Here is a 22,472-nt window from a genome sequence, read left to right on the forward strand (position 1 = left end):
AGTCATGATGTCTTGATGGATGGCAACATTCCATGACCTAGGGTCAGGTAGCCAATGAGCCAGAGACAGTAGGGTTCATTTATGGTTATCGTCCCAGCTCTGCCACAAGCTTGCTGTGTGACCTTTGGCAAGTCACTTAACTTCTCTGTGCCTCATTTGCCTCATCTGTAAAATGAGGATTAGAGTGTGAGCCTCATGTAGAATAGGGACTGTGTCCAACCTGATTAACTTGTGTCTACACCAGTGCTTAGAACAGTGCTTGGCACATAGTAAGCAGGAACAAGACACGGGGCTGGAATTAGTGACTCTAGTGTTCTTAGCATGATGTGTTTCTGTGCCACTTTTCCCATTCACGCTGGGCACTGCTGATGACCTCCTGGAGAATATCTTTGTCTTTCTCCGAGATTCTGACACAAACCTTGGCTTAGCCATTCTTCAGCAGTGGATGACTTTTGCAGTAAGAAACTTTCATTTCCTCTTGTTTCAAAGGAGCATAGTCATTTATCTGCTGGCTTGCACATATTTTTCACAGGCATATTCCTCTCCTCCCTCTCCTCCCTCAGCCCCCAATCTAAGAGAAGTTTGTCATTCACAGTAAATAGGCTGTTGAGAAATCCCAGTAGAGAGCCCAAAATGATATCAAGGACCCCAAGGGAAGTAGTTTAATATCATCTGCTATCCTTTGACCGAATCAGAAAATCACTGTACTGAGAAAGGAACCGCAGAATGTCATCTAAGCCAGATCTCTGCAGCCCCACAGACTGAACCTAACATCTCTGCATCCAGCCATCCAGCCTAACAGTTCCAGACCTATTCCAGAGAAGAAAGTTGGAAAACCTTTCTCAGCACTCTGTCCTAGCAATTGGAAACATTTATGATCGGGAGCTCTCAACTCTTACTAATTTTGTATTTGTCAATTGATCTATGGTCTTCTCTAGGTGGAGTGATGTTTCTTACTTCTTTTAGGTTTCCCTATATGTTCCCCAAATGTCAAGGACATTATTATTATCACTTACTGTGAGCCCCATGTGGGACAACGACTGTGTCTGATCTGATTAACTTGTGCCAACCCCAGCACTTAGAAGAGTGCTTGACATAGCACTTGACAAATGCCATATTGATGATAATAATGATAACAAGAAATAGGTTTCATTCTTGGCTTCCCCCTAGTAAAAGCCTATATAACTCTATTATTATGATGTGAGCCCATTGTTGGGTTGGGACCGTCTCTGTATGTTACCAACTTGTACTTCCCAAGTGCTTAGTACAGTGCTCTGCACGCAGTAAGCGCTCAATAAATATGATTGAGTGAATGAATGAATTATGGCATTTTTTTAAGTGCTTCCTGCATGCCAAACCACTGTGCTAGACATTGTGGTAGATGTAGGTAATCAGATCAGAAGTAGTCACTATGGGCAGGGAATGTGTCTCTTATATTACACATTCCCAAGCGCTTAGTACAGTAAGCTCTCTGCACTCAGTAAATATGATTGACTGACTGACCAACACAGTCCCTGTCCTGCTTAGGGGTCACCATCAAAATGGTGAGGCGAGCCAGATATCTTATCCCCATTTTACTGAAGAGGAAACTGAGGCCCAGAGTGCTTTTGTAACTTACCGAAGGTCAGACAGCAGATCACTGACAGAGCTGGGACTCCCACTCCTTGTGCTGTATCCACTAGGCTTGATGCCTCCCTGGCCATACTGAAGAATCAGTGGCAAAGTTGGGTATTTCTTCATATCTATCTATGGAATATTGGAAAGCTCTAGTTCATTCAATCATATTTAGTCACCACTTACTGTGTGTGGAACACTGTACTAAGCATTTGGAATAGTACAATACATAAACAACTGATCAAATTACCGATCAACCTACGCATCAGGCAGAAACTCCTCACCCTCAGCTTCAAGGCTCTCCATCACCTCGCCCCCTCCTACCTCACCTCCCTTCTCTCCTTCTACAGCGCACCCCGCACCCTCCGCTCCTCTGCCGCTAATCTCCTCACCGTGCCTCGTTCTCGCCTGTCCCGCCGTCGACCCCCAGCCCACGTCATCCCCCTGGCCTGGAATGCCCTCCCTCCCCACATCCGCCAAGCTAGCTCTCTTCCTCCCTTCAAGGCCCTACTGAGAGCTCACCTCCTCCAGGAGGCCTTCCCAGACTGAGCCCCCTCCTTCTTCTCCCCCTTCTCCCCCTCTCCATCCCCCCTCCTTACCTCCTTCCCCTCCCCACAGCACCTGTATATATGTATATATGTTGGTATGTATTTATTACTCTATTTGTACATATTTATTCTATTTATTTTATTTTGTTAATATGTTTTGTTTTGTTCTCTGTCTCCCGCTTCTAGACCGTGAGCCCACTGTTGGGTAGGGACCGTCTCTATATGTTGCCAACTTGTATTTCGAAAGCGCTTAGTACAGTGCCCTGCACACAGTAAGCACTCAATAAATACGATTGAATGAATGAACAGACACATTCCCTGCCAAAATTTATATCCCCTGATTCAATTGCCAATCTTGGCCAATTGATCCCTCATGAAGAGTGCTTCCCCCTAACAGGAAGAGTTTGCACTGGTCCAGATATGTTCGAGTCCTCACTTGTACTAGAGAGCAATCAATCAGTCATATTTATTAAATACTTTCTTTGTGCAGAGCATTGTACTAAGTGCCTGGGAGAATACAATTCACTTGGGAGACTTGATCCCCACCCTCAAGGAATTGGCTTAAAACAAATCCTTGTGACTTTCCCTGGGGCATTCCATATAAATGTTCCTTGGGAAAATTTAGAATTTTAGTTATAAATAATGCTTCCATGAATAGATGACTGCATTTATTCCTGAGTTAAGTTTTAATTTCCTACTCTGAAAACTGGTATTGTATTTCTTAGATTGTATTATATGAACATGTTCACCAGCAATGCGTATTATTGGGTGGAAATTTAAATGGATGTTATCAGTGATGGGTTTCCTACAAATATTGAATTTTATAATATCAGTAAAAATTAAAAAAAATGTAAATCACAGAGACCTAAAAGATATTAATTGTTTGGATTCAAAAACAATCTGTAATGCTTTTGAACTTAAAGGTAACGGAATGATCTACTTATCTCTATATTGAAGTGTCCAATAGCTACCAATGGCATTAGTACACCCCAGTTCTTGGTACTAAAGAGTTAATTTAATTTCAATAAAAGGTGGTACTATAATGGGAGATCCAATGCTTTTATGGCTATCGAGTTATAAAAGGGAAATTGATAAGTATTCTATTTTGAAAGTTATAGGTGTTCTATCTATTTCTCAGGAGCATGTGATAAATAGTAAATATTCTTTGTTTTATTTCTTGTATTAATAAGCTAGCCTGCAGTAAAAGAGATGAAAACTAGGAAACTAATCTATAACTTTAGATGAACACAATTATTTAACTGAGATGATCTTTATTCATGCTTTTTTCTATTTATTGCTTGCTTTGCACAGGAAAGAGTTGCAGGAACTGCAGAATCTATACAAACAAAACACTGAACATACAGCACAGCAGGCAGAGCTGATCCAGCAGCTTCAGGCTCTCAATGTGGATACACAAAAAGTATTGAGAAAACAGGAAGATGCTCACACAGCTGAAACTATATCCTATCAAAAAGTATGCCTTTTCTATTATAAAATGTATATTCTTGAAATAATAATAATAATATTAATGATGGTATTTAAGCGCTTACTATATGCAAAGCACTATTCTAAGCCCTGGGGGGGATGCAAGGTGATCAGGTTGTCCCACGTGGGGCTCATAGTCTTCATGCCTATTTGACGGATGAGGTAACTGAGGCACAGAGAAATTAAGTGACTTGCCCAAGGTCACACAGCTGACAAGTGGTGGAGCTGGATTCGAACCCATGACTTCTGACTCCCAAGCCTGCGCTCTTTCCATTGAGCCATGCTGCTTATAGAGAACTACAGAGCTTTTCGTGTCTTGCGACAGCCTCCTCCCTGCCTCCTGTCTCTCCCCATTCCAGTCTGTTTTTCCACAAAAACATTGAGTCCACATCCCCTGACTCTCAACAACCTCTAGTAACCACACCGTCCTAAGCACTTGGCAGGGTACAGTAGATTAGGTAGACACCATCCTGGACTTCAAGAGAAACAGCGTGGCCTATTGGAGTGAGCACAGGCCTGGGACTCAGAGGACCTGGGTTCTCATCTTGTCTCTGCCACCTGCCTGCTGTTTGACCTTGGGAAAGTCACTTCATTTGTCTGTATCTCAGCTCCCTCACCACCAAAGTGGGAATTCAATTCCCGTTCTTCCTCCCCTTTATACTGTAGTCTCCGTGTCGGATGGGGACTGTATCCGGCCAGTTTATCTTGTATCTACTCCTTGCTTTGCTAATGAAGGGCCTGTCTATGGTGTAGAAGCTGTGACTTGATATCTTGATGTGTGCCTCTGTGAGTTGAAAAAAGCAACCTCTCCTGAAGGCTGCCCATGAGTCTGATGTGTCGACAACCTGTTCACCTTGTAACCTCCCCAGTGCTTAGAATAGTGCTTGGCACATAGCGCTTAATAAATGCCATTATTATTATTATTACTGCACATCAAGAGTTTCCAAGAAGCATCATTTAAGACTCTGGTTCACTTTGTAAATCATTCATTTTGCCCTCTTGCACGTCTGCTTGCCCTGCCAGTCCACTGAACAGCACATGCTTCCGGAGGCTGCTGTCATACATCCTCCTTACCTCTGCTGCCCAGTCAAGGCATGTTGCTTTGAGCATTGCTTCAGTGCTGGTGCCCCAAGTGTCTTCCAGAGCTCATTGTTGGTCATTTTGACCTGCCATTTGATGCTGAGGGACCGGAGAAACTGCTCTAGACATTGGATGTGTCTTTTGTATTAGGTCCAAGTCTCACAACTATTTAAAAAGTTGGATACTGCAACAGGGTTTCAGACCTTCAAAACCGGAATGACTGTTTGTTTTTTATTTTATTGTTTGTTTTTTTAAATGACATTTGTTCGTATTAACTATGCGTCAACCACTGTTCTGAGTTAGGTTGGACACAGTCCCTGTCCCACGTGGGGCTTACAGTAATAATGATGATAATTGGAATTTAAGCACATACTATGTGCAAAGCACTGTTCTATGCACTGGGCTAGATACAAGGTGATCAGAGTGGACACAGTCCCTGCCCCACCTGGGGCTGACAGTCTTAATTCCCATTTTACAGATGAGGTAACTGAGGCACAGAGAAGTTAAGTGAATTGCCCAAGGTCACACAGCAGAAAAGTGGCCGAGAAGGATTAGAACCCAGGTCCTTTTGACTCCCAGGCCCATGCTGCTTCCTAAGTAGGACTGTGGCCACACTCTGTTTAGCAGTGTGCCACAAGTCATACTGGCCTTTTTGTGTCTATTTTCTATATCTGTTTATCTGGTATCATTGTACAGTGAACTTCCCGGATAACAGGAGGTAACTGCTTCTGATGCAAACCTTGGTTGTGTGGTTAGGTTCCTGGCTGGGGACTGGAACATAACTTTGGTTTTCTTCAGACTTCTGCTCAGTTCAAAGTGTTAGACTGAATCTGCCATATGACTCAAAATTTTGTGTAGTCTTCAACCTATCTAGCTGAAGTAAGCCACCAACTGTCATGCATACTTCTTAGGTTATTCTGAATCACTCACTCTAGCTTCAAACGCATGCACTCCATTTGTCAGGGCTGAGGATCTGCAAGCTTTTTCGTATATTGCAGATTTTCTTTAAGTAGCTCTTTGATTTTAGAGTCATTCTTGTCCCACCCGTTCTGGTGCTATCGTCTGGATTCACTCATAATCTTAAAGGCTGCCATGTGAGGAGTATCCTGTAGCAGATGTTAGGGGATGTTCCCTAACTTGAAGGGGGGTTAATCATGGAAGGCCTCTTGGAGGAGGTGTGATTTCTGAAAGGCCTTGAAGTTGGGCAAAGCAGTGGTCTATCAGATGTGAGGGGGGAAGGGGCAAGAGGTCTACAGCGAGAAACCAGAGTGAACCACAGTGAGTAAGTTGGCGGAAGAGGCATACGATGTGCACCCAGGGGTGTAGTGGGAGAAGAGTGAGGATAGATAGTAGGGAGAGAGCTGACTGAGGGCCTTAAAGCCGATGGTCCGGAGTCTTATGCAGAGACGAATGAACAACGTTAGAGGGTTTAATAATGTTCGACATTGATTTATCAATAAAACATCTATAAATATAAATACTTTTTACACCCTACCATTCCTTTCCCAGTCCTTGAACAAGTCGTCTACACGCGCTGCCTCGAATTCCTCAATGCCAACTCTCTCCTTGACCCCCTCCAATCTGGCTTCCATCCCCTACATTCCACTGAAACTGCCCTCTCAAAGGTCACCAATGACCTCCCGCTTGCCAAATTCAACGGCTCTTACTCTGTCCTAATCCTCCTCGACTTCTCAGCTGCCTTCGACACTGTGGACCATCCCCTTCTCCTCAACACGCTATCCAGCCTTGGCTTCACAGACTCTGTCCTCTCCTGGTTCTCCTCATCTCTCCGGCCGTTCATTCTCAGTCTCTTTTGCGGGCTCCTCCTCCCCCTCCCATCCCCTTACTGTAGGGGTTCCTCAAGGGTCAGTTCTTGTTCCCCTTCTGTTCTATATCTACACTCACTCCGTTGGTGAACTCATTCGCTCCCACGGCTTCAACTACATCTCCACGCTGATGACACCCAAATCTACATCTCTGCCCCTGCTCTCTCTCCCTCCCTTCAGGCTTGTATTTCCTCCTGCCTTCAGGACATCTCCATCTGGATGTCTGCCCGCCATCTAAAACTCAACATGTCCAAGACTGAACTCCTTATCTTCCCTCCCAAAACCTGCCCTCTCCCTGACTTTCCCATCACTGCTGACAGCTCTACCATCCTTCCCGTCTCACAAGCCCGCCACCTTGGTGTCATCCTCGACTCCGCTCTTCGTTCACCCCTCACATCCAATCCGTCATCAAAACCTGCTGGTCTCACCTCTGCAACATCACCAAGATCCGCCCTTTCCTCTCCATCCAAACCGCTACCCTGCTGGTTCAATCTCTCATCCTATCCCGACTGGATTACTGCATCAGCCTCCTCTCTGATCTCCCATCCTCCTGTCTCTCCCCACTCCAATTTATACTTCACGCTGCTGCCCAGATCGTCTTTGTCCAGAAACGCTCTGGGCATGTCACTCCCCTCCTCAAAAATCCCCAGTGGCTACCAATCAACCTACGCATCAGGCAAAAACTCCTCACCCTCGGCTTCAAGGCTCTCCATCACCTCGCCTCCTCCTACCTCACCTCCCTCCTCTCCTTCTACAGCCCAGCCCGCACCCTCCGCTCCTCTGCCGCTAATCTCCTCACCGTGCCTCGCTCTCGCCTGTCTCGCCGTCGACCCCCGGCCCACGTCCTCCCCCCTGGCCTGGAATGCCCTCCCTCCGCACATCTGCCTAGCTAGCTCTCTTCCTCCCTTCAAAGTCCTACTGAGAGCTCACCTCCTCCAGGAGGCCTTCCCAGACTGAGCCCCCTCCTCCTCTCCCCCTCCTCCCCCTCCCCATCGCCCTGCCATACCTCCTTCCCCTCCCCACAGCACCTGTGTATATGTGTGTGTATATATATATTTGTACATACTTATTACTCTATTTTGCTTGTACATATTTATTCTATTTATTTCATTTTGTTAATATATTTTGTTTTGTTGTCTGTCTCCCCCTTCTAGACTGTGAGCCCGCTGTTGGGTAGGGACCGTCTCTATATGCTGCCAACTTGTACTTCCCAAGTGCTTAGTACAGTGCTCTGCACACAGTAAGTGCTCAATAAATATGATTGAATGAATGAATGAATTTATATTTTACATTATCATGTTCTAGCCCAGAATTATAATGCCAGAACGACTCAGAGCCACTCTCCTCTGCATCAACTGTGCATTTGAGTGTGTACCTTTAAGCACTATGATACTGACCCTAAGCCCCACAGCACTTAGGTAAAAATCCTGTTACTCTACTATTTCCCCTATCCATAATCTGTTTCAATTCATTCAATCATATTTATTGAGTGTTTACTGTGTGCAGAGCACTGTACTAAGCGCTTGGAAAGTACAAATCGGCAACATATAGAGACGGTCCCTACCCAGTGTCTGTATACCTCTGTCAGACTGTAAGCTCCTTGAGGGCAGGGATCTTTCATCTCTACCAAGAAGCGATGTGGCCTAATAGAGCCCAGGCCTGGGAGTCAGAAGGACCTAATCCCAGCCTGCCACTTGCCTGCTGTGTGACCTGGGTCAAGTCACTGCGCTTCTTTGTGCCTCAGTTACCTCATCTTTAAAATGAGGATTTATCCTGTGAGCTCCCGTGGGACATGGAGTGTGTCCAACATTAGTGCAGTGCCTGGGGCATAATATGTGCTTAACAAATACATTAAATAAACAAAAACTCAGTTTTATTGTACTTTCCCAAGTGCTTAGTGCAGTACGCTGCACACAGTAAGCGCTCAGTAAGTGCCATTGATTGATTGAAGTTCCACACGGAGATTTAATTGAGATAAAGAAGCTCTTTACTCTTTGCTTTGGGCCAGGCCTCCAGAGATTGTGGCCACAATTTATCTAGGACTATTGTTTTGGAATAGGATTGGGTCAGAAGTAGCGTGGACTAGTGGAAAGAGCATGGGCCTGGGAGGCAGAGGAACTGGGTTCTAATCCTGTTCCGCCACTTGTCTGCTGTGTGACCTTGGGCAAATCACTTCACTTCTCTTTGCCTCAATTCCCTAATCTGTAAAATGGGGATTAAGACTGTGAGTTCCACTTGGGCCATGGACTGTTTATCTTATATCTACCCCAGTGCGTGGTACAGTGCCTGGCATATAGTGAGGGCTTAACAAATACCATTGGAGGGGAGGTGGAATCATTAATCCCCAAAGTAGGTCCTTATGACCATCAGAAATATTTAATGGAAAAATGGAAAGCTCACCACATGCAACTTGGGACAGATAAGAAACAGAGCAAGTCAGATATTTTCCCAGCCGATTCAGTGGGTCCAAATCAGGCAACAACAGAGAGAACTTCGGAGTTTGGACAATTCCTCATATAGGCTTTACTCCACCCCAGAGGTGGGTGTACCTACTACCTCTGATATTGAAGGCAAACTCTTCCCAGAGGGGGTCTCCCCCTCTAGAAAGTAAGCACTTTCTGGGCAGGGATCTTGTTTACCAGTGCTATTGTATTGTACTCTCCCAAGTGCTTAGTAAATTGCTCTGCACCCAGTGGGTGCTGAATAAACACTATTGATTGATATTATTGTTATTGTGAAGGGGGTCTTATTTGTAAAAAAAAAAAAAATCTGTAGGAGCAATCCTTTTCAGTTATCACAATTAGCTTTGATTCAGATCATCAGTGTTGCACGGTATATTTTCTTTTGAATCCAAAATTGACCCAAGGTACATAATAATAATAATAATTGTGGTATTTAAGCACTTTGTGCAAGCACTGGCAGAGAGGCAAAATAATCAAGTCCCACGAGAGACTCACAGTCTGTCAGAGGGAAAGCAGGTATTGAATTTCCATTTTGCAGATGAGGGAACTGAGGCCCAGAGAAGTTGTGACTTGCCCAAAGTCACACAGCAGGCAAGTCCTCTGAATCCCAAGCCCATTCTCTTTCCACATGTGTACGTGTGTGCTTTATTCACTACTTCGCTATATTTGACTTTGCCTCTGCTTAAAAAAGAGATGAGTTTTACCATTTCCTCGTATGATTAAATATTTCCCTATTGTCTTTTAAAACAGCTTTACAATGAATTGAATACATGTTTTGAAACGGTGAAAACAAATGAGGCTCAGCTCCGGCAAAGTTATATTTCTCTTAAGAATCAACTACTTCAAAAAGAGCAAGAGACCATTCAACTCAAATTAAAACTTGAGGAAGCTCTGTCAACACCACAAACTTTATCTCAAGTAGCTCAGCTACAGCACTTGGAACAGGTGAGAGCCATTTTCTGTCATCAGTGTTGTTCATATTCATTTCAATTTAAAACACACCCCCATCAAAGTTGGATTCATTTTTTCGTGTGTCACCTTGGACAAGTCACTCAAGCTCCTTGCAAGCAGGAAACATGTCTACCAACTCTGTGGTAGTGTACTCTCCCAAGCAGTGCCTTGCACGTAGTAAGCGCTTAACAAGTACCATCATTATTATTATTTTCTACAGTGCGCTGCATACCAGTAAGCGCTCGGTAAATGCCACCGATTAGTTGATTGAGTGATTGCTTCTGTATGCCTCAGTTCCCTTACCTGTAAAATGGGGATAAAATACCTTTTCTGTCTTTTTTTAATGGTATTTAAGTGCTTATTGTGTGCTTAAAAATGCCGCAATTATTAAAACTTGGTTTTTCCATAGCAAACATTTTGAACAAAAAAATTCAGGCAGATAATATAGAGCCACAAGGAAAGCCTGTTTGTGGTCAGCATCATTGCAACTTCAAATGTGGAAATGTAAACAAATGCACCTGAAACAGATAATTTAGTCATGCCCGGTGTCTGTTTGACCATCAGAACTTTTCCACAGATCATCCTTCGGTACCGATTGTGGTGAATAAGAACACTGTAGGAATGCTTCTTACACTAGGTAAATCACTCATCATAGCAGAAAAAAGTGCAAAGAGGGAATCAAACTTGTTTTGGCTGATCACTAACAAGTTTATTATGTTGATTAGGGCATAGTGTGTATTCAGCTACTCAAAAAGAGGTAGGATTTCAGTACCATCTTCATTTTTGTATCATTTTGCTGAATCTAATCCCCTTCATGTTATTAATCAGAGTGGTGATTTTTCACAGAGTGAAATTCCAGTGTCCTCATGAATTATCGAGAAGTCTAGCACACTGGTCAAAATCCTTATATTTTAAGTGTTAAGATTCATATAGTATCAAAGAGTATAAAATAGATGCCTCCAAACCTTTCTTTTGAAACACCTACTTCACAATGATCATTTATCTTTTCACCTTTGGATACTTTTATCCAAGGTCCTAGAAAAATAGGCATTATTCCCTTTGAAGGTAACCTCTCTCTTTTTTAATACTTAAAATGCATATCTCTTTTGCCTCTGTTCTTTTGAGACTGGACATTCATTGCATTGTATTTTATAATTTCAGGAGCCATTTTCCATTAGTATCAATTTTGGCCTTCCAGGAAGAAAAATCCAAAAGTTTTAATTTTCTTATCCCATTTTTAAATTCAAATAGGTTTATTAAAAGAAAAATACAAGTACATAACAGTCTTTTTCCACACCGTTCAGGTTGTTCCATACAATCAGTATTTATATTCTTTTTTGAATTACACAAAAACACATTTTTTGCCTTAGCTGTTTTAGAACAAACTAAAAAAAGCAAAAAACTATGCTATATCCTACTGTGAATTCATTAGAGCCAGTCTTTCTCAAATCATTTTAAAATAACAATTCTCAGATGTTTTACTTTTAATCTATTAATGACTGCCTAATAGGTAAAATGTTCTTTCAGTTTTATGCATTTATACCATCATTATCAATGCTGCAATTTTTCCATGATATTTTGTAATGTATTTGGGAGATAGTTAAGTAAATCAACATAGTAAATGTACTCGAAAACACATTCACCCCTTCACAAACTTGGAACTAGACAAAAACATATTTTGTAGCAATCGACTTGAAAAGCCATGGGAAAACTCCAAGTTAAATCAACAAAAAGTCAACACTGGTAAGAGGCATGCAGGTGAGATTTATTCTCTACCCGTGAAATGCATTTTATGAAAATAGTGGTAGTAATGAAGCCTATGATTTCTTTTCCCTGGGTAGAAGCGTTCCGATTGGTCTGGGAATCAGGAAACCTATGCTGTAGTCTGTTATATCTCTAGCTAGCTAATGTGGGTGAAGACCTCCCTTTCCCACCTACTCGCTCATTGTATTCCATGCCCCAGTAGGAGGGAACCTGACTGGCAGGGATGGGAGAGTGGCAGTGGCACAGGGCAGGCCCTTTAAAATTATAATCAACTCCACAGACATAAGGCTTAGATTCGGAGAGTAGAAGACAACACAGTTGATAAATATGTTCCCTGCCCGCCAAGACCTTTCAGTCTAGGGGGAGATAGTAATAGAAATATGATATGTACAAAAGTGCTGTGGGGTTGAGGGTGGAGCAAATATCAAATGCCCAAAGGTCAAGTGCACAGATGAGGCAGTAGGGAGAGAGACTTGGGGAAAAGAAGGCTTAATCAGGGAAGGGCTCTAAAAGGAAATGTGAGTTTAATAAGGCTTTAAAGGTGGGGAGTGTGGTGGTCTGGTGTATGTGGAGGCGGAGGGAGTTCCAGGCTAAAGGGAGGATGTGGGAAAGGGATTGGCAGTGAGACAGATGAGATCAAGGTACAGTGAGTAAGCTGGGCCTAGAGGAGTGATGTTTGCGGGCTGGGCTGTAGTAGGAGATAAGGTAGGAGGGAGGCAAGCTGGTTCTTTAGGAGTGGGAGGATGTGGACTGAACTTTTTGTTTGTTTGTTTTAGAAAAGTGATCCATGCAGCAGATTCATTCATTCATTCAATTGTATTTATTGAGCACTTACTGTGTGCAGAGCACTGTACTAAGCACTTGGGAAGTATAAGTTGGCAACATATAGAGACGGTCCCTACCCAACAACGGGCTCACAATCTAGAAGGGGGAGACAGACAACAAAACAAAACATGTATACAGGTGTCAAAGTTGTCTGAACAAATAGAATTAAAGCTATATGCACATCATTAACAAAATAAATAGAATAGTAAATATGTACAAGTAAAATAGAGTAATAAATCTGTACAAATATATATACAAGTGCTGTGGGGAGGAGAAGGAGGTAGGGTGGGGGGATGGGGAGGAGGAGAGGAAAAAGGGGGCTCAGTCTGGGAAGGCCTCTTGGAGGAGGTGAGCTCTCAGTAGGGCTTTGAAGGGAGGAAGAGAGCTAGTTTGGCGGATGTGTGGAGGGAGGGCATTCCAGGCCAGGAGAAGAACGTGGGCCGGAAGTCGACGGTGGGACAGGTGAGAATGAGGTACAGTGAGGAAGTTAGCGGCAAAGGAGTAGAGGGTGTGGGCTGGGCTGTAGAAGGAAAGAAGGGAGGTGAGGTAGGAGGGGGTGAGATGATGGAGAGCCTTGAAACCGAGAGTGAGGAGCTTTTGCTTGATTCGTAGGTTGACAGGCAGCCACTGGAGATTTTTGAGGAGGGGAGTAATATGCCCAGAGCGTTTTTGCACAGAGATGATCTGGGAAGCAGAGTGAAGTATAGACTGAAGTAGGGGGAGACAGGAGGATGGGAGATCAGAGAGGAGGCTGGTGCAGTAATCCAGTCGGGATAGGATGAGAGATTGAACCAGCAAGATAGCGGTTTGGATGGAGAGGAAAGGGCGGATCTTGGCGATGTTGTGGAGGTGAAACCGGCAGGTTTTGGTGACAGATTGGATGTGTGGGGTGAACGGAGTCAAGGATGACACCAAGGTTGCGGGCTTGTGAGACAGGAAGGATGGTAGTGCCATCTACAGTGACAGGAAAGTCAGGGAGAGAGCAGGGTTTGGGAGGGAAGATAAGGAGTTCAGTCTTGGACATATTGAGTTTTAGATGGCGGGCAGACATCCAGATGGAGATGTCCTGAAGGCAGGAGGAGACCCGAGCCAGAGATGTAGATTTGGGTGTCATCAGCGTAGAGTTGATAGTTGAAGCCCTGGGAGCGAATGAGTTCACCAAGGGAGTGAGTGTAGATAGAGAAGAGAAGGGAACCAAGAACTGACCCTTGAGGAACCCCTACAGTAAGGGGATGGGAGGGGGAGGAGGAGCCCGCAAAAGAGACTGAGAATGAACAGCCGGAGAGATAAGAGGAGAACCAGGAGAGGACGGAGTCTGTGAAGCCGAAGTTGGATAGCGTGTTGAGGAGAAGGGGGTGGTCCACAGTTTCAAAGGCAGCTGTGAGATCGAGGATTAGGATAGAGTAGGAGCCGTTGGATTTGGCAAACAGGAGGTCATTGGTGACCTTTGAGAGGGCAGTTTCAGTGGAATGTAGGGGATGGAAGCCAGATTGGAGGGGGTCAAGGAGGGAGTTGGCATTGAGGAATTTGAGGCAGCGGGTGTGGGCGACTCGTTTTTGAAATAAGGACTGGAGTGGGGAGAGACAGGGAGGTCAACCAAGAAGCAGATGCAGTGGTCAAGGTGGGATAGGATAATCAATCAGTCAGTTATAATTACTGAGTGTTTCCTGTGTGCAGAGCACTGTACTAAACACTTGGGAGAGTATAAGAGTCAGTAGATATTCCCTGCCCATGGTGAGCTTACAGTCTAGAGGGATAACTTTTGGGATAAGCATAGTAGTAGCACCATCACCACCTCAGCAGACACCATTAGTACAGTGCCCTGGGGGCACAGCAGGCTCTCACTTTATGAAATGAAAAGTGTATTTTTCAATTGTTAAAGAAAAATATATGTTTTGTATGATTCAGCATATAGGTCAGATATGTGGTAACTACCAAAATGGTCAGAGTGAAAAATCACCTTTCTAGTAGTCTTGTGATCTTACATCGATTGCTGTCATTTTGATTTGTTTTTTAATATTTTCAATTACTTATGAAGTCTAGTGGAAATGAAAGATTAAAAGCATTCACAGGAAGCTAGTGATCTGAGAACTTACCCAACATCCTGCCCAAACACTTCAAGCTCACATCTTTGCATTTTCTTCAATGCCAATTTTTCACCCTTCACTTAAATTGGACTGACAGTATTCTCAATTGTGAATTGTTATGGTAGAAAAAAATATGAGAGTACAGATCTAATTTCTTTTATGGTCCAAAGAGGTGGAAGGTGAAGTATCTGAGCTATTCACCTTTCTTCCATAAACCTGCCAAAAATCATAAGACACTAAAGCAGATTTTATTTTAGTTTTTTTTTTCTGGGTGTAAAGATGGCACCCTTTGTAGCATGATAAATGATTTCAGCAAAAATATGGCCAAAACATTTGTTCACTGCTGCTGCTGAGCAGTTGGGGGGAGCTCAGAAATTACATATGTTGGGCTTTATCCAGCTGAAATGATATACAATGTTTCTGTGTATGCGAAGGCTGTGTATCGGGTTGCTCTATTCTCAGGAAAGCGAAGCTCTTTGAATCAAAATAATTATAAGCTTCATAGCAAGGACTCATTTACCTCAACTATGAAGGCTAGTTTTTGCCTGTTATCTTGAACCAAAATCAATATATTGTTTTTGTCAAGAAAATAGAACTGAGAAGAATAGAAATTCAAAATAATCTATCATGCTAGCAATGGCTATTTCATGAACAGAGTGTGAGGGTTGGCTCTATAGAGTGTTGTAATGTGGAAATGAAATACCTTTTTGTTTGTTTTGTGTATATGGTATTTGTTTAAGCCCTTACTATGTATCAAACGCTATTCTAAGCACCAGGGTAGGTGCAAGTTAATTAGGTTGGACACAGTCCCTGTCCTGCATGGGGCTCACAATCTAAGTAGGAAGGAGAACCGGTATTTAATCTCTATTTTACAGTTGAGGAAATTGAGGTACAGAGAAGTGAAGTGACTCTCCCAGGGTCACACAGCAAGCAGTTGGCCGAGTTGGGGTTAGAACCCAGGTCCTCTGACTCTCTGTTCCATGCTATTTCCCTCCTTGGTTGACAGTGTGACTGGATCTTGTACAAACTTTCGATATAGGTATATTTGTGGTAACCGCATGGATGTGTGTGCTGTGTCAGGAGCATTATCTTCAGTCAGTTTTTCCCTCAGTAGCACCAAGTCAACCAATATGAACTCCTAGTTAATAGGGAACATGACTTGTATTTTTGTTGTACTGTCCCAAGCATCTATGACAGTCCATAGTATCCAATAAATACCATCCATACTGCTTTTCTCAATTACGATTTTGGAAAATATACAAAATGTCATTTCCCTGAAGATACTGTCTTCATAGATCTTTTAGATGGGATGGAAGCAAGCAGTGGTTGCATTGTGAAATGAAATTATGTATCATTTAATTCCACCTTCCTTAATTCTCACTTATTTTGTAAATTGAAGAGCTTTATAAAAGATTAAATTTTAAACCTTAGATCCATGCCAATGTGATGAATTTAAAAATAAGATCCTCCACCAAATCTGTTAAACCACATGCCCTCCTCCCTTCAAAATCCTCCTAAAAGCCACCTCTGACAAGAGGCATTCCAAACCATTAACCTCCCTAAGCACCTTTGTGTATGTTTGTTTATTAATGGTCTATTTGATGATTTAATTGTTTACTTTTGTTTTTATCAGTTGTATCTTTGCCAAAGGTGTATTTGGCAATTTATAGGCTCCTATCTCATCCATTAGGTAATAAACGTCCAAGGCAGGGAATATGTGCTGTACTCTAATGTTCCCAAACACTTTTAAGACAGTGCTCTGGCCAGAGTAGTCACTGAATAAATGCTGTCAGGACGATGATGATTTTGATGAAAAATGTAAAAATCATAGAGGATGATGTATTCTTGACTTGAAAGGACATCCTTACATGTACTCATTCAAGTGCTTAGTACAGTACTCTGCACATGGTAAGCACTCAATAAGTACCACTGATTGATAATGAAAGTAACACAATTTTCAGAGGTTAGATTCTAAAACGTTTTCTGATTTGCCCATATTCTTTCTCTCCCTTAAAAGCCGTAAATAAAAATAACAATTGTACCTAATTTGCATTTCCATTGTTGTATTTTTTGTATATTGCATTTTAATGCAATTGCCGATTGAAATCATTTCAGCAGTGATTTTTAATTTTACAGTCAAGTTTAATGTACGATATGTGAAATGTAGCTTAGAACTAGAATTCTTTACTTTTGAACACATACTGTGGCTGAAACAGCAGTAAATAGATGACTTACAATTTTAAATCACACATTTAATTATTAAATTGAATTATTGCATGTTTAAGAGTTTCAAATTACAAACCTGTATTTCTGGCTAATAAAAAGTTCTTTCATAACCTTAATGACAATTTATAAAATTCTAACTCTAGTTCTTGAGCAGAGGTAGATAAGACAAAATGATTGAACTTTGCTAAATGCCATTTTTGCTCCTTATATAGATGTTAGAACTGTGACTAAAAATAAATACACTGCTCTAGATAGTTGTTTAAAATGTACTTGAAATACGGGAATAGGAAAGGCTAAAGCTATAGGAATCTATTGTTATTGTTTAGAAATATTGTATTTTCACTTCCTAAATCTATTTAACTCCAGTAACAGTAGAAGTAAACCAACAGTTATTAGTTTTTACACATAAAATTTTCTTGGAAGAGAATTGTATCATAGTGTGTTTTGTGGCAGATACAGTATGTAGTGAAATTAACAAAAAGTTTCTAGGTTAAAAAGGCTATCGTGATAGATATGTTTTAAAAGTAATGTTTTGGCCTCAGTTAAATATTGTGGAAATTTTTCAACTTCTTAGCTTATATGTAGTTGGAAAAGTGGTGTTGCCTAGTGGAGAGGGCCTGGCCAACTTGTACTTCCCAAGCGCTTAGTACAGTGCTCTGCACACAGTAAGCGCTCAATAAATATGATTGAACGAATGAATGAATGGGAGTCAGAGGACCTAGGTTCTAGTTGTAGTTGTAGTTTGTAGGTTGTAGTTGGAAAAGTGGTGTTGCCTAGTGGAGAGGGCCTGGCCAACTTGTACTTCCCAAGCACTTAGTACAGTGCTCTGCACATAGTAAGCGCTCAATAAATACGATTGATTGATTGATTGATTGATAGTCCCAGCTCTGCCACTTGTCTGCTATGGGACTTTGGGCAATCACTTAGTTTCTCTGTACCTTGGTTACCTCATCTACAAAAAGGAAATTAAAATGGTGTGCCCCATTTGGGCAGGGACTGTGTCCAACCTGATTATCTTACATCTAACCCAGAACTTAAAACAGTGACTGGCACATACTTAACATTTAACAAATACATTTTTTTTTAAACAAGGGGGCCATTAGGATCTTAACTTACCTAAAAATAACTGAAACAAATCTGCCTATAGGGACCTACAATTCCATGGTAAAGCATTTTGTCAGATGGTTCATTACATTTAAGCTCTACTCTTTGCAACAATTTTTTTCATTTGATTAGTGTTAGAATTGTCATTTATATTTGAAAACAAATTTTACAGTATACATAGTAGCCTATTCATAAGCATTACACAGTATTATTTGGGCTTAAGTTTGGTAAAGGACAGAAAACTTTGTGACCAGTTGAAGTCATGGGACTTGGTCCAACTTAGTCTGCAGTAGAGACTTGATTGATAAATCCAATTCATTTCAAGAATGTTAAAGATTTGGATCCCCTTATGTTCTTCAAATTTGCCCTGATCTGACTGTGGGCAGTGATTGTCTAAGAGGTTTAATTACGGCATTTTCTTCTTTATTGCCTTTCCCTACATGATCCACCTTTTATTTTTCTTCTTTCATCTGCAGATGCATTATTTCCATTATTTATACTTCCTCTCCTAGGAACCCAGGGCACTGAAACTCTTAAGCACAATCTTACTCTTAAGCACAATCTTCTTTTAAAGAGTACTTGGAAAGTAGCACTACGTGTATTTTAGTGTCATCCGTATTGATCCTGTGTTCTCTGTGTTGTTTTTTTTATGGTAGTTATTAAGTGCTTACTATGTGCCATGCAATGTTCTAAGCACTGGGGTAGATTCAAGGTTATCAGGTTGGACATACCCCCTGTCCTGTCTGGGGCTCATGATATAGAGAAGCAGAGTTGCTTAGTGGAAAGAGCCCGGCCTTGGGAATCGGAGGTCGTGGGTTCTAATCCTGGCTCTGCCACTTATCAGCTGTGTGACTTTGGGCAACTCACTTAACTTCTCTGTGCCTCAATTACCTCATCTATTAAATGGGGATTAAGACTGTGAGCCCCACGTGGGACAACCAAGATTCGAACCCATGACCCCTGACTCCAAAGCCCGTGCTCTATTCACTGAGCCACGCTGCTTCTTTCGTGTGATATTAGGCTCTTGTATCATGTTACCTAGCCAGCTTTAGAAAGGCTTTAAGTGACTCTGGAAATCACTTCTGGAGTCATTCTTAGAGAAATCATACCATTCTTGTGGTGGTGAAACCTGGGTAAGGTAAATTTGTGCAGCCCATTGTGAGTAGGATTGGATCTCCCAAGGAAGTATAAAAAAGAGGGCTTCCACAAGGATTCCTTTTAACAGGGCTTTTTTGTTTGTTTTAGATAGCAGCCAATCCCTCAATGTGTACTGAGTCCCTCGAACCCTGTACCAGCCATTAAAGAGCATACATAGAGTTAGTAGACTGTGAGCCCATTGTTGGGTAGGGATTGTCTCTGTCTGTTGCCGAATTGTACTTTCCAAGTGCTTAGTACAGTGCTCTGCACACAGTAAGTGCTCAATAAATAAGATTGAATGAATAGGCATGCTCCCTTCCCTCAAGGAGCTAACAATCTAGTGGGGCAGACGAGCATTAAAGTCTGTTACGAACTGGAGGAGTCAGAGATGGGAGAATCGAAAACAGGGAACAGTGAGTTGGTGATACTTAGGAGAAGTGGAGTCTGAGCCATAGATGGGGAGGTTAGAGAGGTTAAGTGACTGGATCAATCGTCGTGACAGAGTTGATCAAATAATAATAATAATGATCACTTATTAAGCACTTACTATGTGCAAAGCACTGTTCTAAGCGCTGGATCAAATGCTTTAAATGCTTTAATGCTTTAAAGCCAAGAATTAGGGGTCCATTCTCCCTCCCTTACTCTAAGCACACCACTGTAGTCTTTGAAAAAGTTACTGGAAGCACTAGGAAGAAGTTGAACAGAGGAGCTAAGGGCATCTATGCTTATAAATAGGGCTACTTGCCCAGGTGGTTAAGGTTGCCCTAGGCATGATAATTGCTCATTTCACATTGGCCAACTATCGCTGGGATCTCAGGTTTCAGTGATAACCTATATCTTACGACCTCAATTTTCATAGCGGGGATTTTAGGTTTTATGAGAATATTTCATTTTGAACTCTATAATATTTAAACACCTAATGCACATCATAAACCACTCATGGTTGTATTAAGCAGTTGCTCTCCTACTTCAAGTCCAGAGTTGTTTACTTGGGAAATGAAACCACAGCCTAGAAAATTTGGCCTTTTAAATAGGCAGCTTTTGACTATCTCTTACTACTATCCAGTGACACATGACAGATAAAATCAGTCCATCAGTGGTATTTATTTTTAAAGGTATTTAAGTGTTTACTATTTGCCAGGCACTGAACTAAACGCTGGGGTAGAGACAAGCTAATCAGGATAGACACAGTCCATGTCTTAATCCCCATTTTATGGATGAGGTAACTGAGGCACAGAGAAGTTGAGTGATTTGCCCAAGGTCACACAGCAGACAATGGTTCTAGTCCTGATTTCAGAATGATGCCAGAAAAGCATTCGGGTCATTTTCTGGAATCTTGGATGGCTTTACCCCTCTCTGTCTTCTCAAGGAAATAAAAGTGCATCTGGCCTGCCCCTGGAAATGTTTTCAGGTTGCTTGACAAACACATTTATCGAGTATTTACTGTGTGCAGCATACTGAACTCCGCTCTCTCTCTTGAGAAAATGATAGAAAACAGAATAAATAGAATTAAGAAGGGTCAGTTTGGCTTTTGACAGTCAGCAGACCGAGTGTGAGAGTGACAGGGCATCAAGCTCTGTACCAAGTTGAAGGTCTGTAGAAGCTGCTTTGGTGTCCCAACTTCTTTGTGGCTGTGAGACTATACATAAAGTCTATATATAAAATATTTACAAATCCTTAATCAACCGATCAATCAGTGGTATTTATTGAGCATTTACTATGTGCAGAGAGCTGTACTATGTGCTTGGGAGCGTAAGGACAAAGTGGTAAGGTATGTTTGACACATATTGGCCTTTTCAGCCGCACTATAACTGTCCTGTTTTCGAAGATGACGCTATTGGTGGTAAGATCCTATCTAGGAGTGTGAGCGTGACACTTGTCTGTACTTAAAGATGGACCTTGTGGGCGGAAACCTGTCTACCAGCTCTGTTTTAGCTTTTTTTTTTTATGGTATTTGCTAAGCATTTAGGCACTTCCAGGTGCTCAAGTGGAACACTGTACTAAGCTCTGGGGTTGATACAAGCTTAGGTTGGTCACAGTCCCTGTCCCTCATGGGGCTCACAGTCTTAATCCTCATTTTACAGATGAGGTAACAGGCATAGAGAAGTTAACAGACTTGCCTGAGGTCACACAGTAGACAAGGGGCGAGGCCAGGAATGGAACCCAGGTTACATTTGTACCTCTGTTACATTTGTACTCTTCCAAGCACTTAGTGCTCTGTGTACAGTAAGTGCTCAGGAAATATGATTGATTGATTGCATGAATAGACCCGGATTGATTCTCCATAGACTGTTCTCCGATGAGCTGCTCCTCAAGCAGTTTAATCAATGCCATCTATGAACCATACCCCACTTATAATATCAGGATATGATTTCCACTAATGAAGAATAAGAATTTAATGGCAGAAGAGCTTTCCAAGCCTTCCTAAAATCACATCTCCAAAAGGGCTTCCTCGACTAACCCCTCATTTACCCAACACTTTAAAACATTTGTGGGATGAATTCATCAATTTTGTGGGTGGAAAGCATTCTGATATTTGAGGCCTAGGACTGAGGGTCAGTTTAAAAATTCACACTGGTAGAAATACAAGCCCGTCCATATGTATTGAGGACATCCTGAGAAAAATGATTAACCAGGAGTTGGGGTTTTGAACAAATAATAGAGACATTAATGTCATTTAGAGTGTCTAGTGGAATAGTCATGTTTAATTATAAATCATTTTAATTTTCCCTTGTGTTTTAATAGCCATTTGAAAATATGAAGGACATCTGATACCGGTGAAACTGCTACACTGCAATTTTCCAATCATAATTAATGGTCGAATGAAAAAGCCTTTTTTCCATCATAATAGCAATTTGGTTTAGTATTTGAGCTCATCCTACCTTGTCTTCCTAAATTATTAATGTCAAGCAATCAGTGGTATTTGTGGAATGCATACTGTATGCAGAGCCCTGTACTAAGCACTTGGGAAAGTATGGTACAACAGAATTGGGAGACATATTCTCTGCCCACAGGGAGCCTTACAGTCTACAGGGGAGACAGACATCAAAATAGATTAAAATATGAATAGCTTCAAGAGGGTTTAGATAAATTCATGAGAGAAGGTTCCATAATGAGGTCCTAGAGGAAAAGTTAAGGATTCAAAGGAAAAGTCAATCACCTTGCCCCCTCCTACCTCACCTCACTACTCTCCTACTACAACCTAGCCTGCACACTTTGCTCCTCTAATGCCAACCTGCTCACTGTACCTCACTCTCCTCTATCTTGCCACTAACCTCTTGCGCACATCCTGCCTCTGGCCTGGAACACCCTCCCTTTTGATATCCGACAGAGAATCACTCTCCCCAACCTTCAAAGCCTTAT

At 42.0% G+C, this 22,472-nt stretch overlaps 1 protein-coding gene across 1 annotated transcript in view; it reads left to right on the forward strand.

Moving 5' to 3' along the window:
* The window catches only part of CNTLN (centlein), a 245,707-nt gene that overhangs the window by 100,407 nt on the left and 122,828 nt on the right, over positions 1-22,472 (forward strand). The window contains exons 16-17 of the mRNA XM_038769522.1: positions 3,474-3,636; positions 9,766-9,960. Coding sequence (XP_038625450.1) covers positions 3,474-3,636; positions 9,766-9,960 — 358 coding nt within the window. The remainder of the gene's footprint in view (positions 1-3,473; positions 3,637-9,765; positions 9,961-22,472) is intronic.

The sequence above is a fragment of the Tachyglossus aculeatus genome, chromosome X4 (assembly GCF_015852505.1).
Source record: "Tachyglossus aculeatus isolate mTacAcu1 chromosome X4, mTacAcu1.pri, whole genome shotgun sequence".
In the NCBI taxonomy this organism is placed as follows: Eukaryota; Metazoa; Chordata; class Mammalia; order Monotremata; family Tachyglossidae; genus Tachyglossus; species Tachyglossus aculeatus.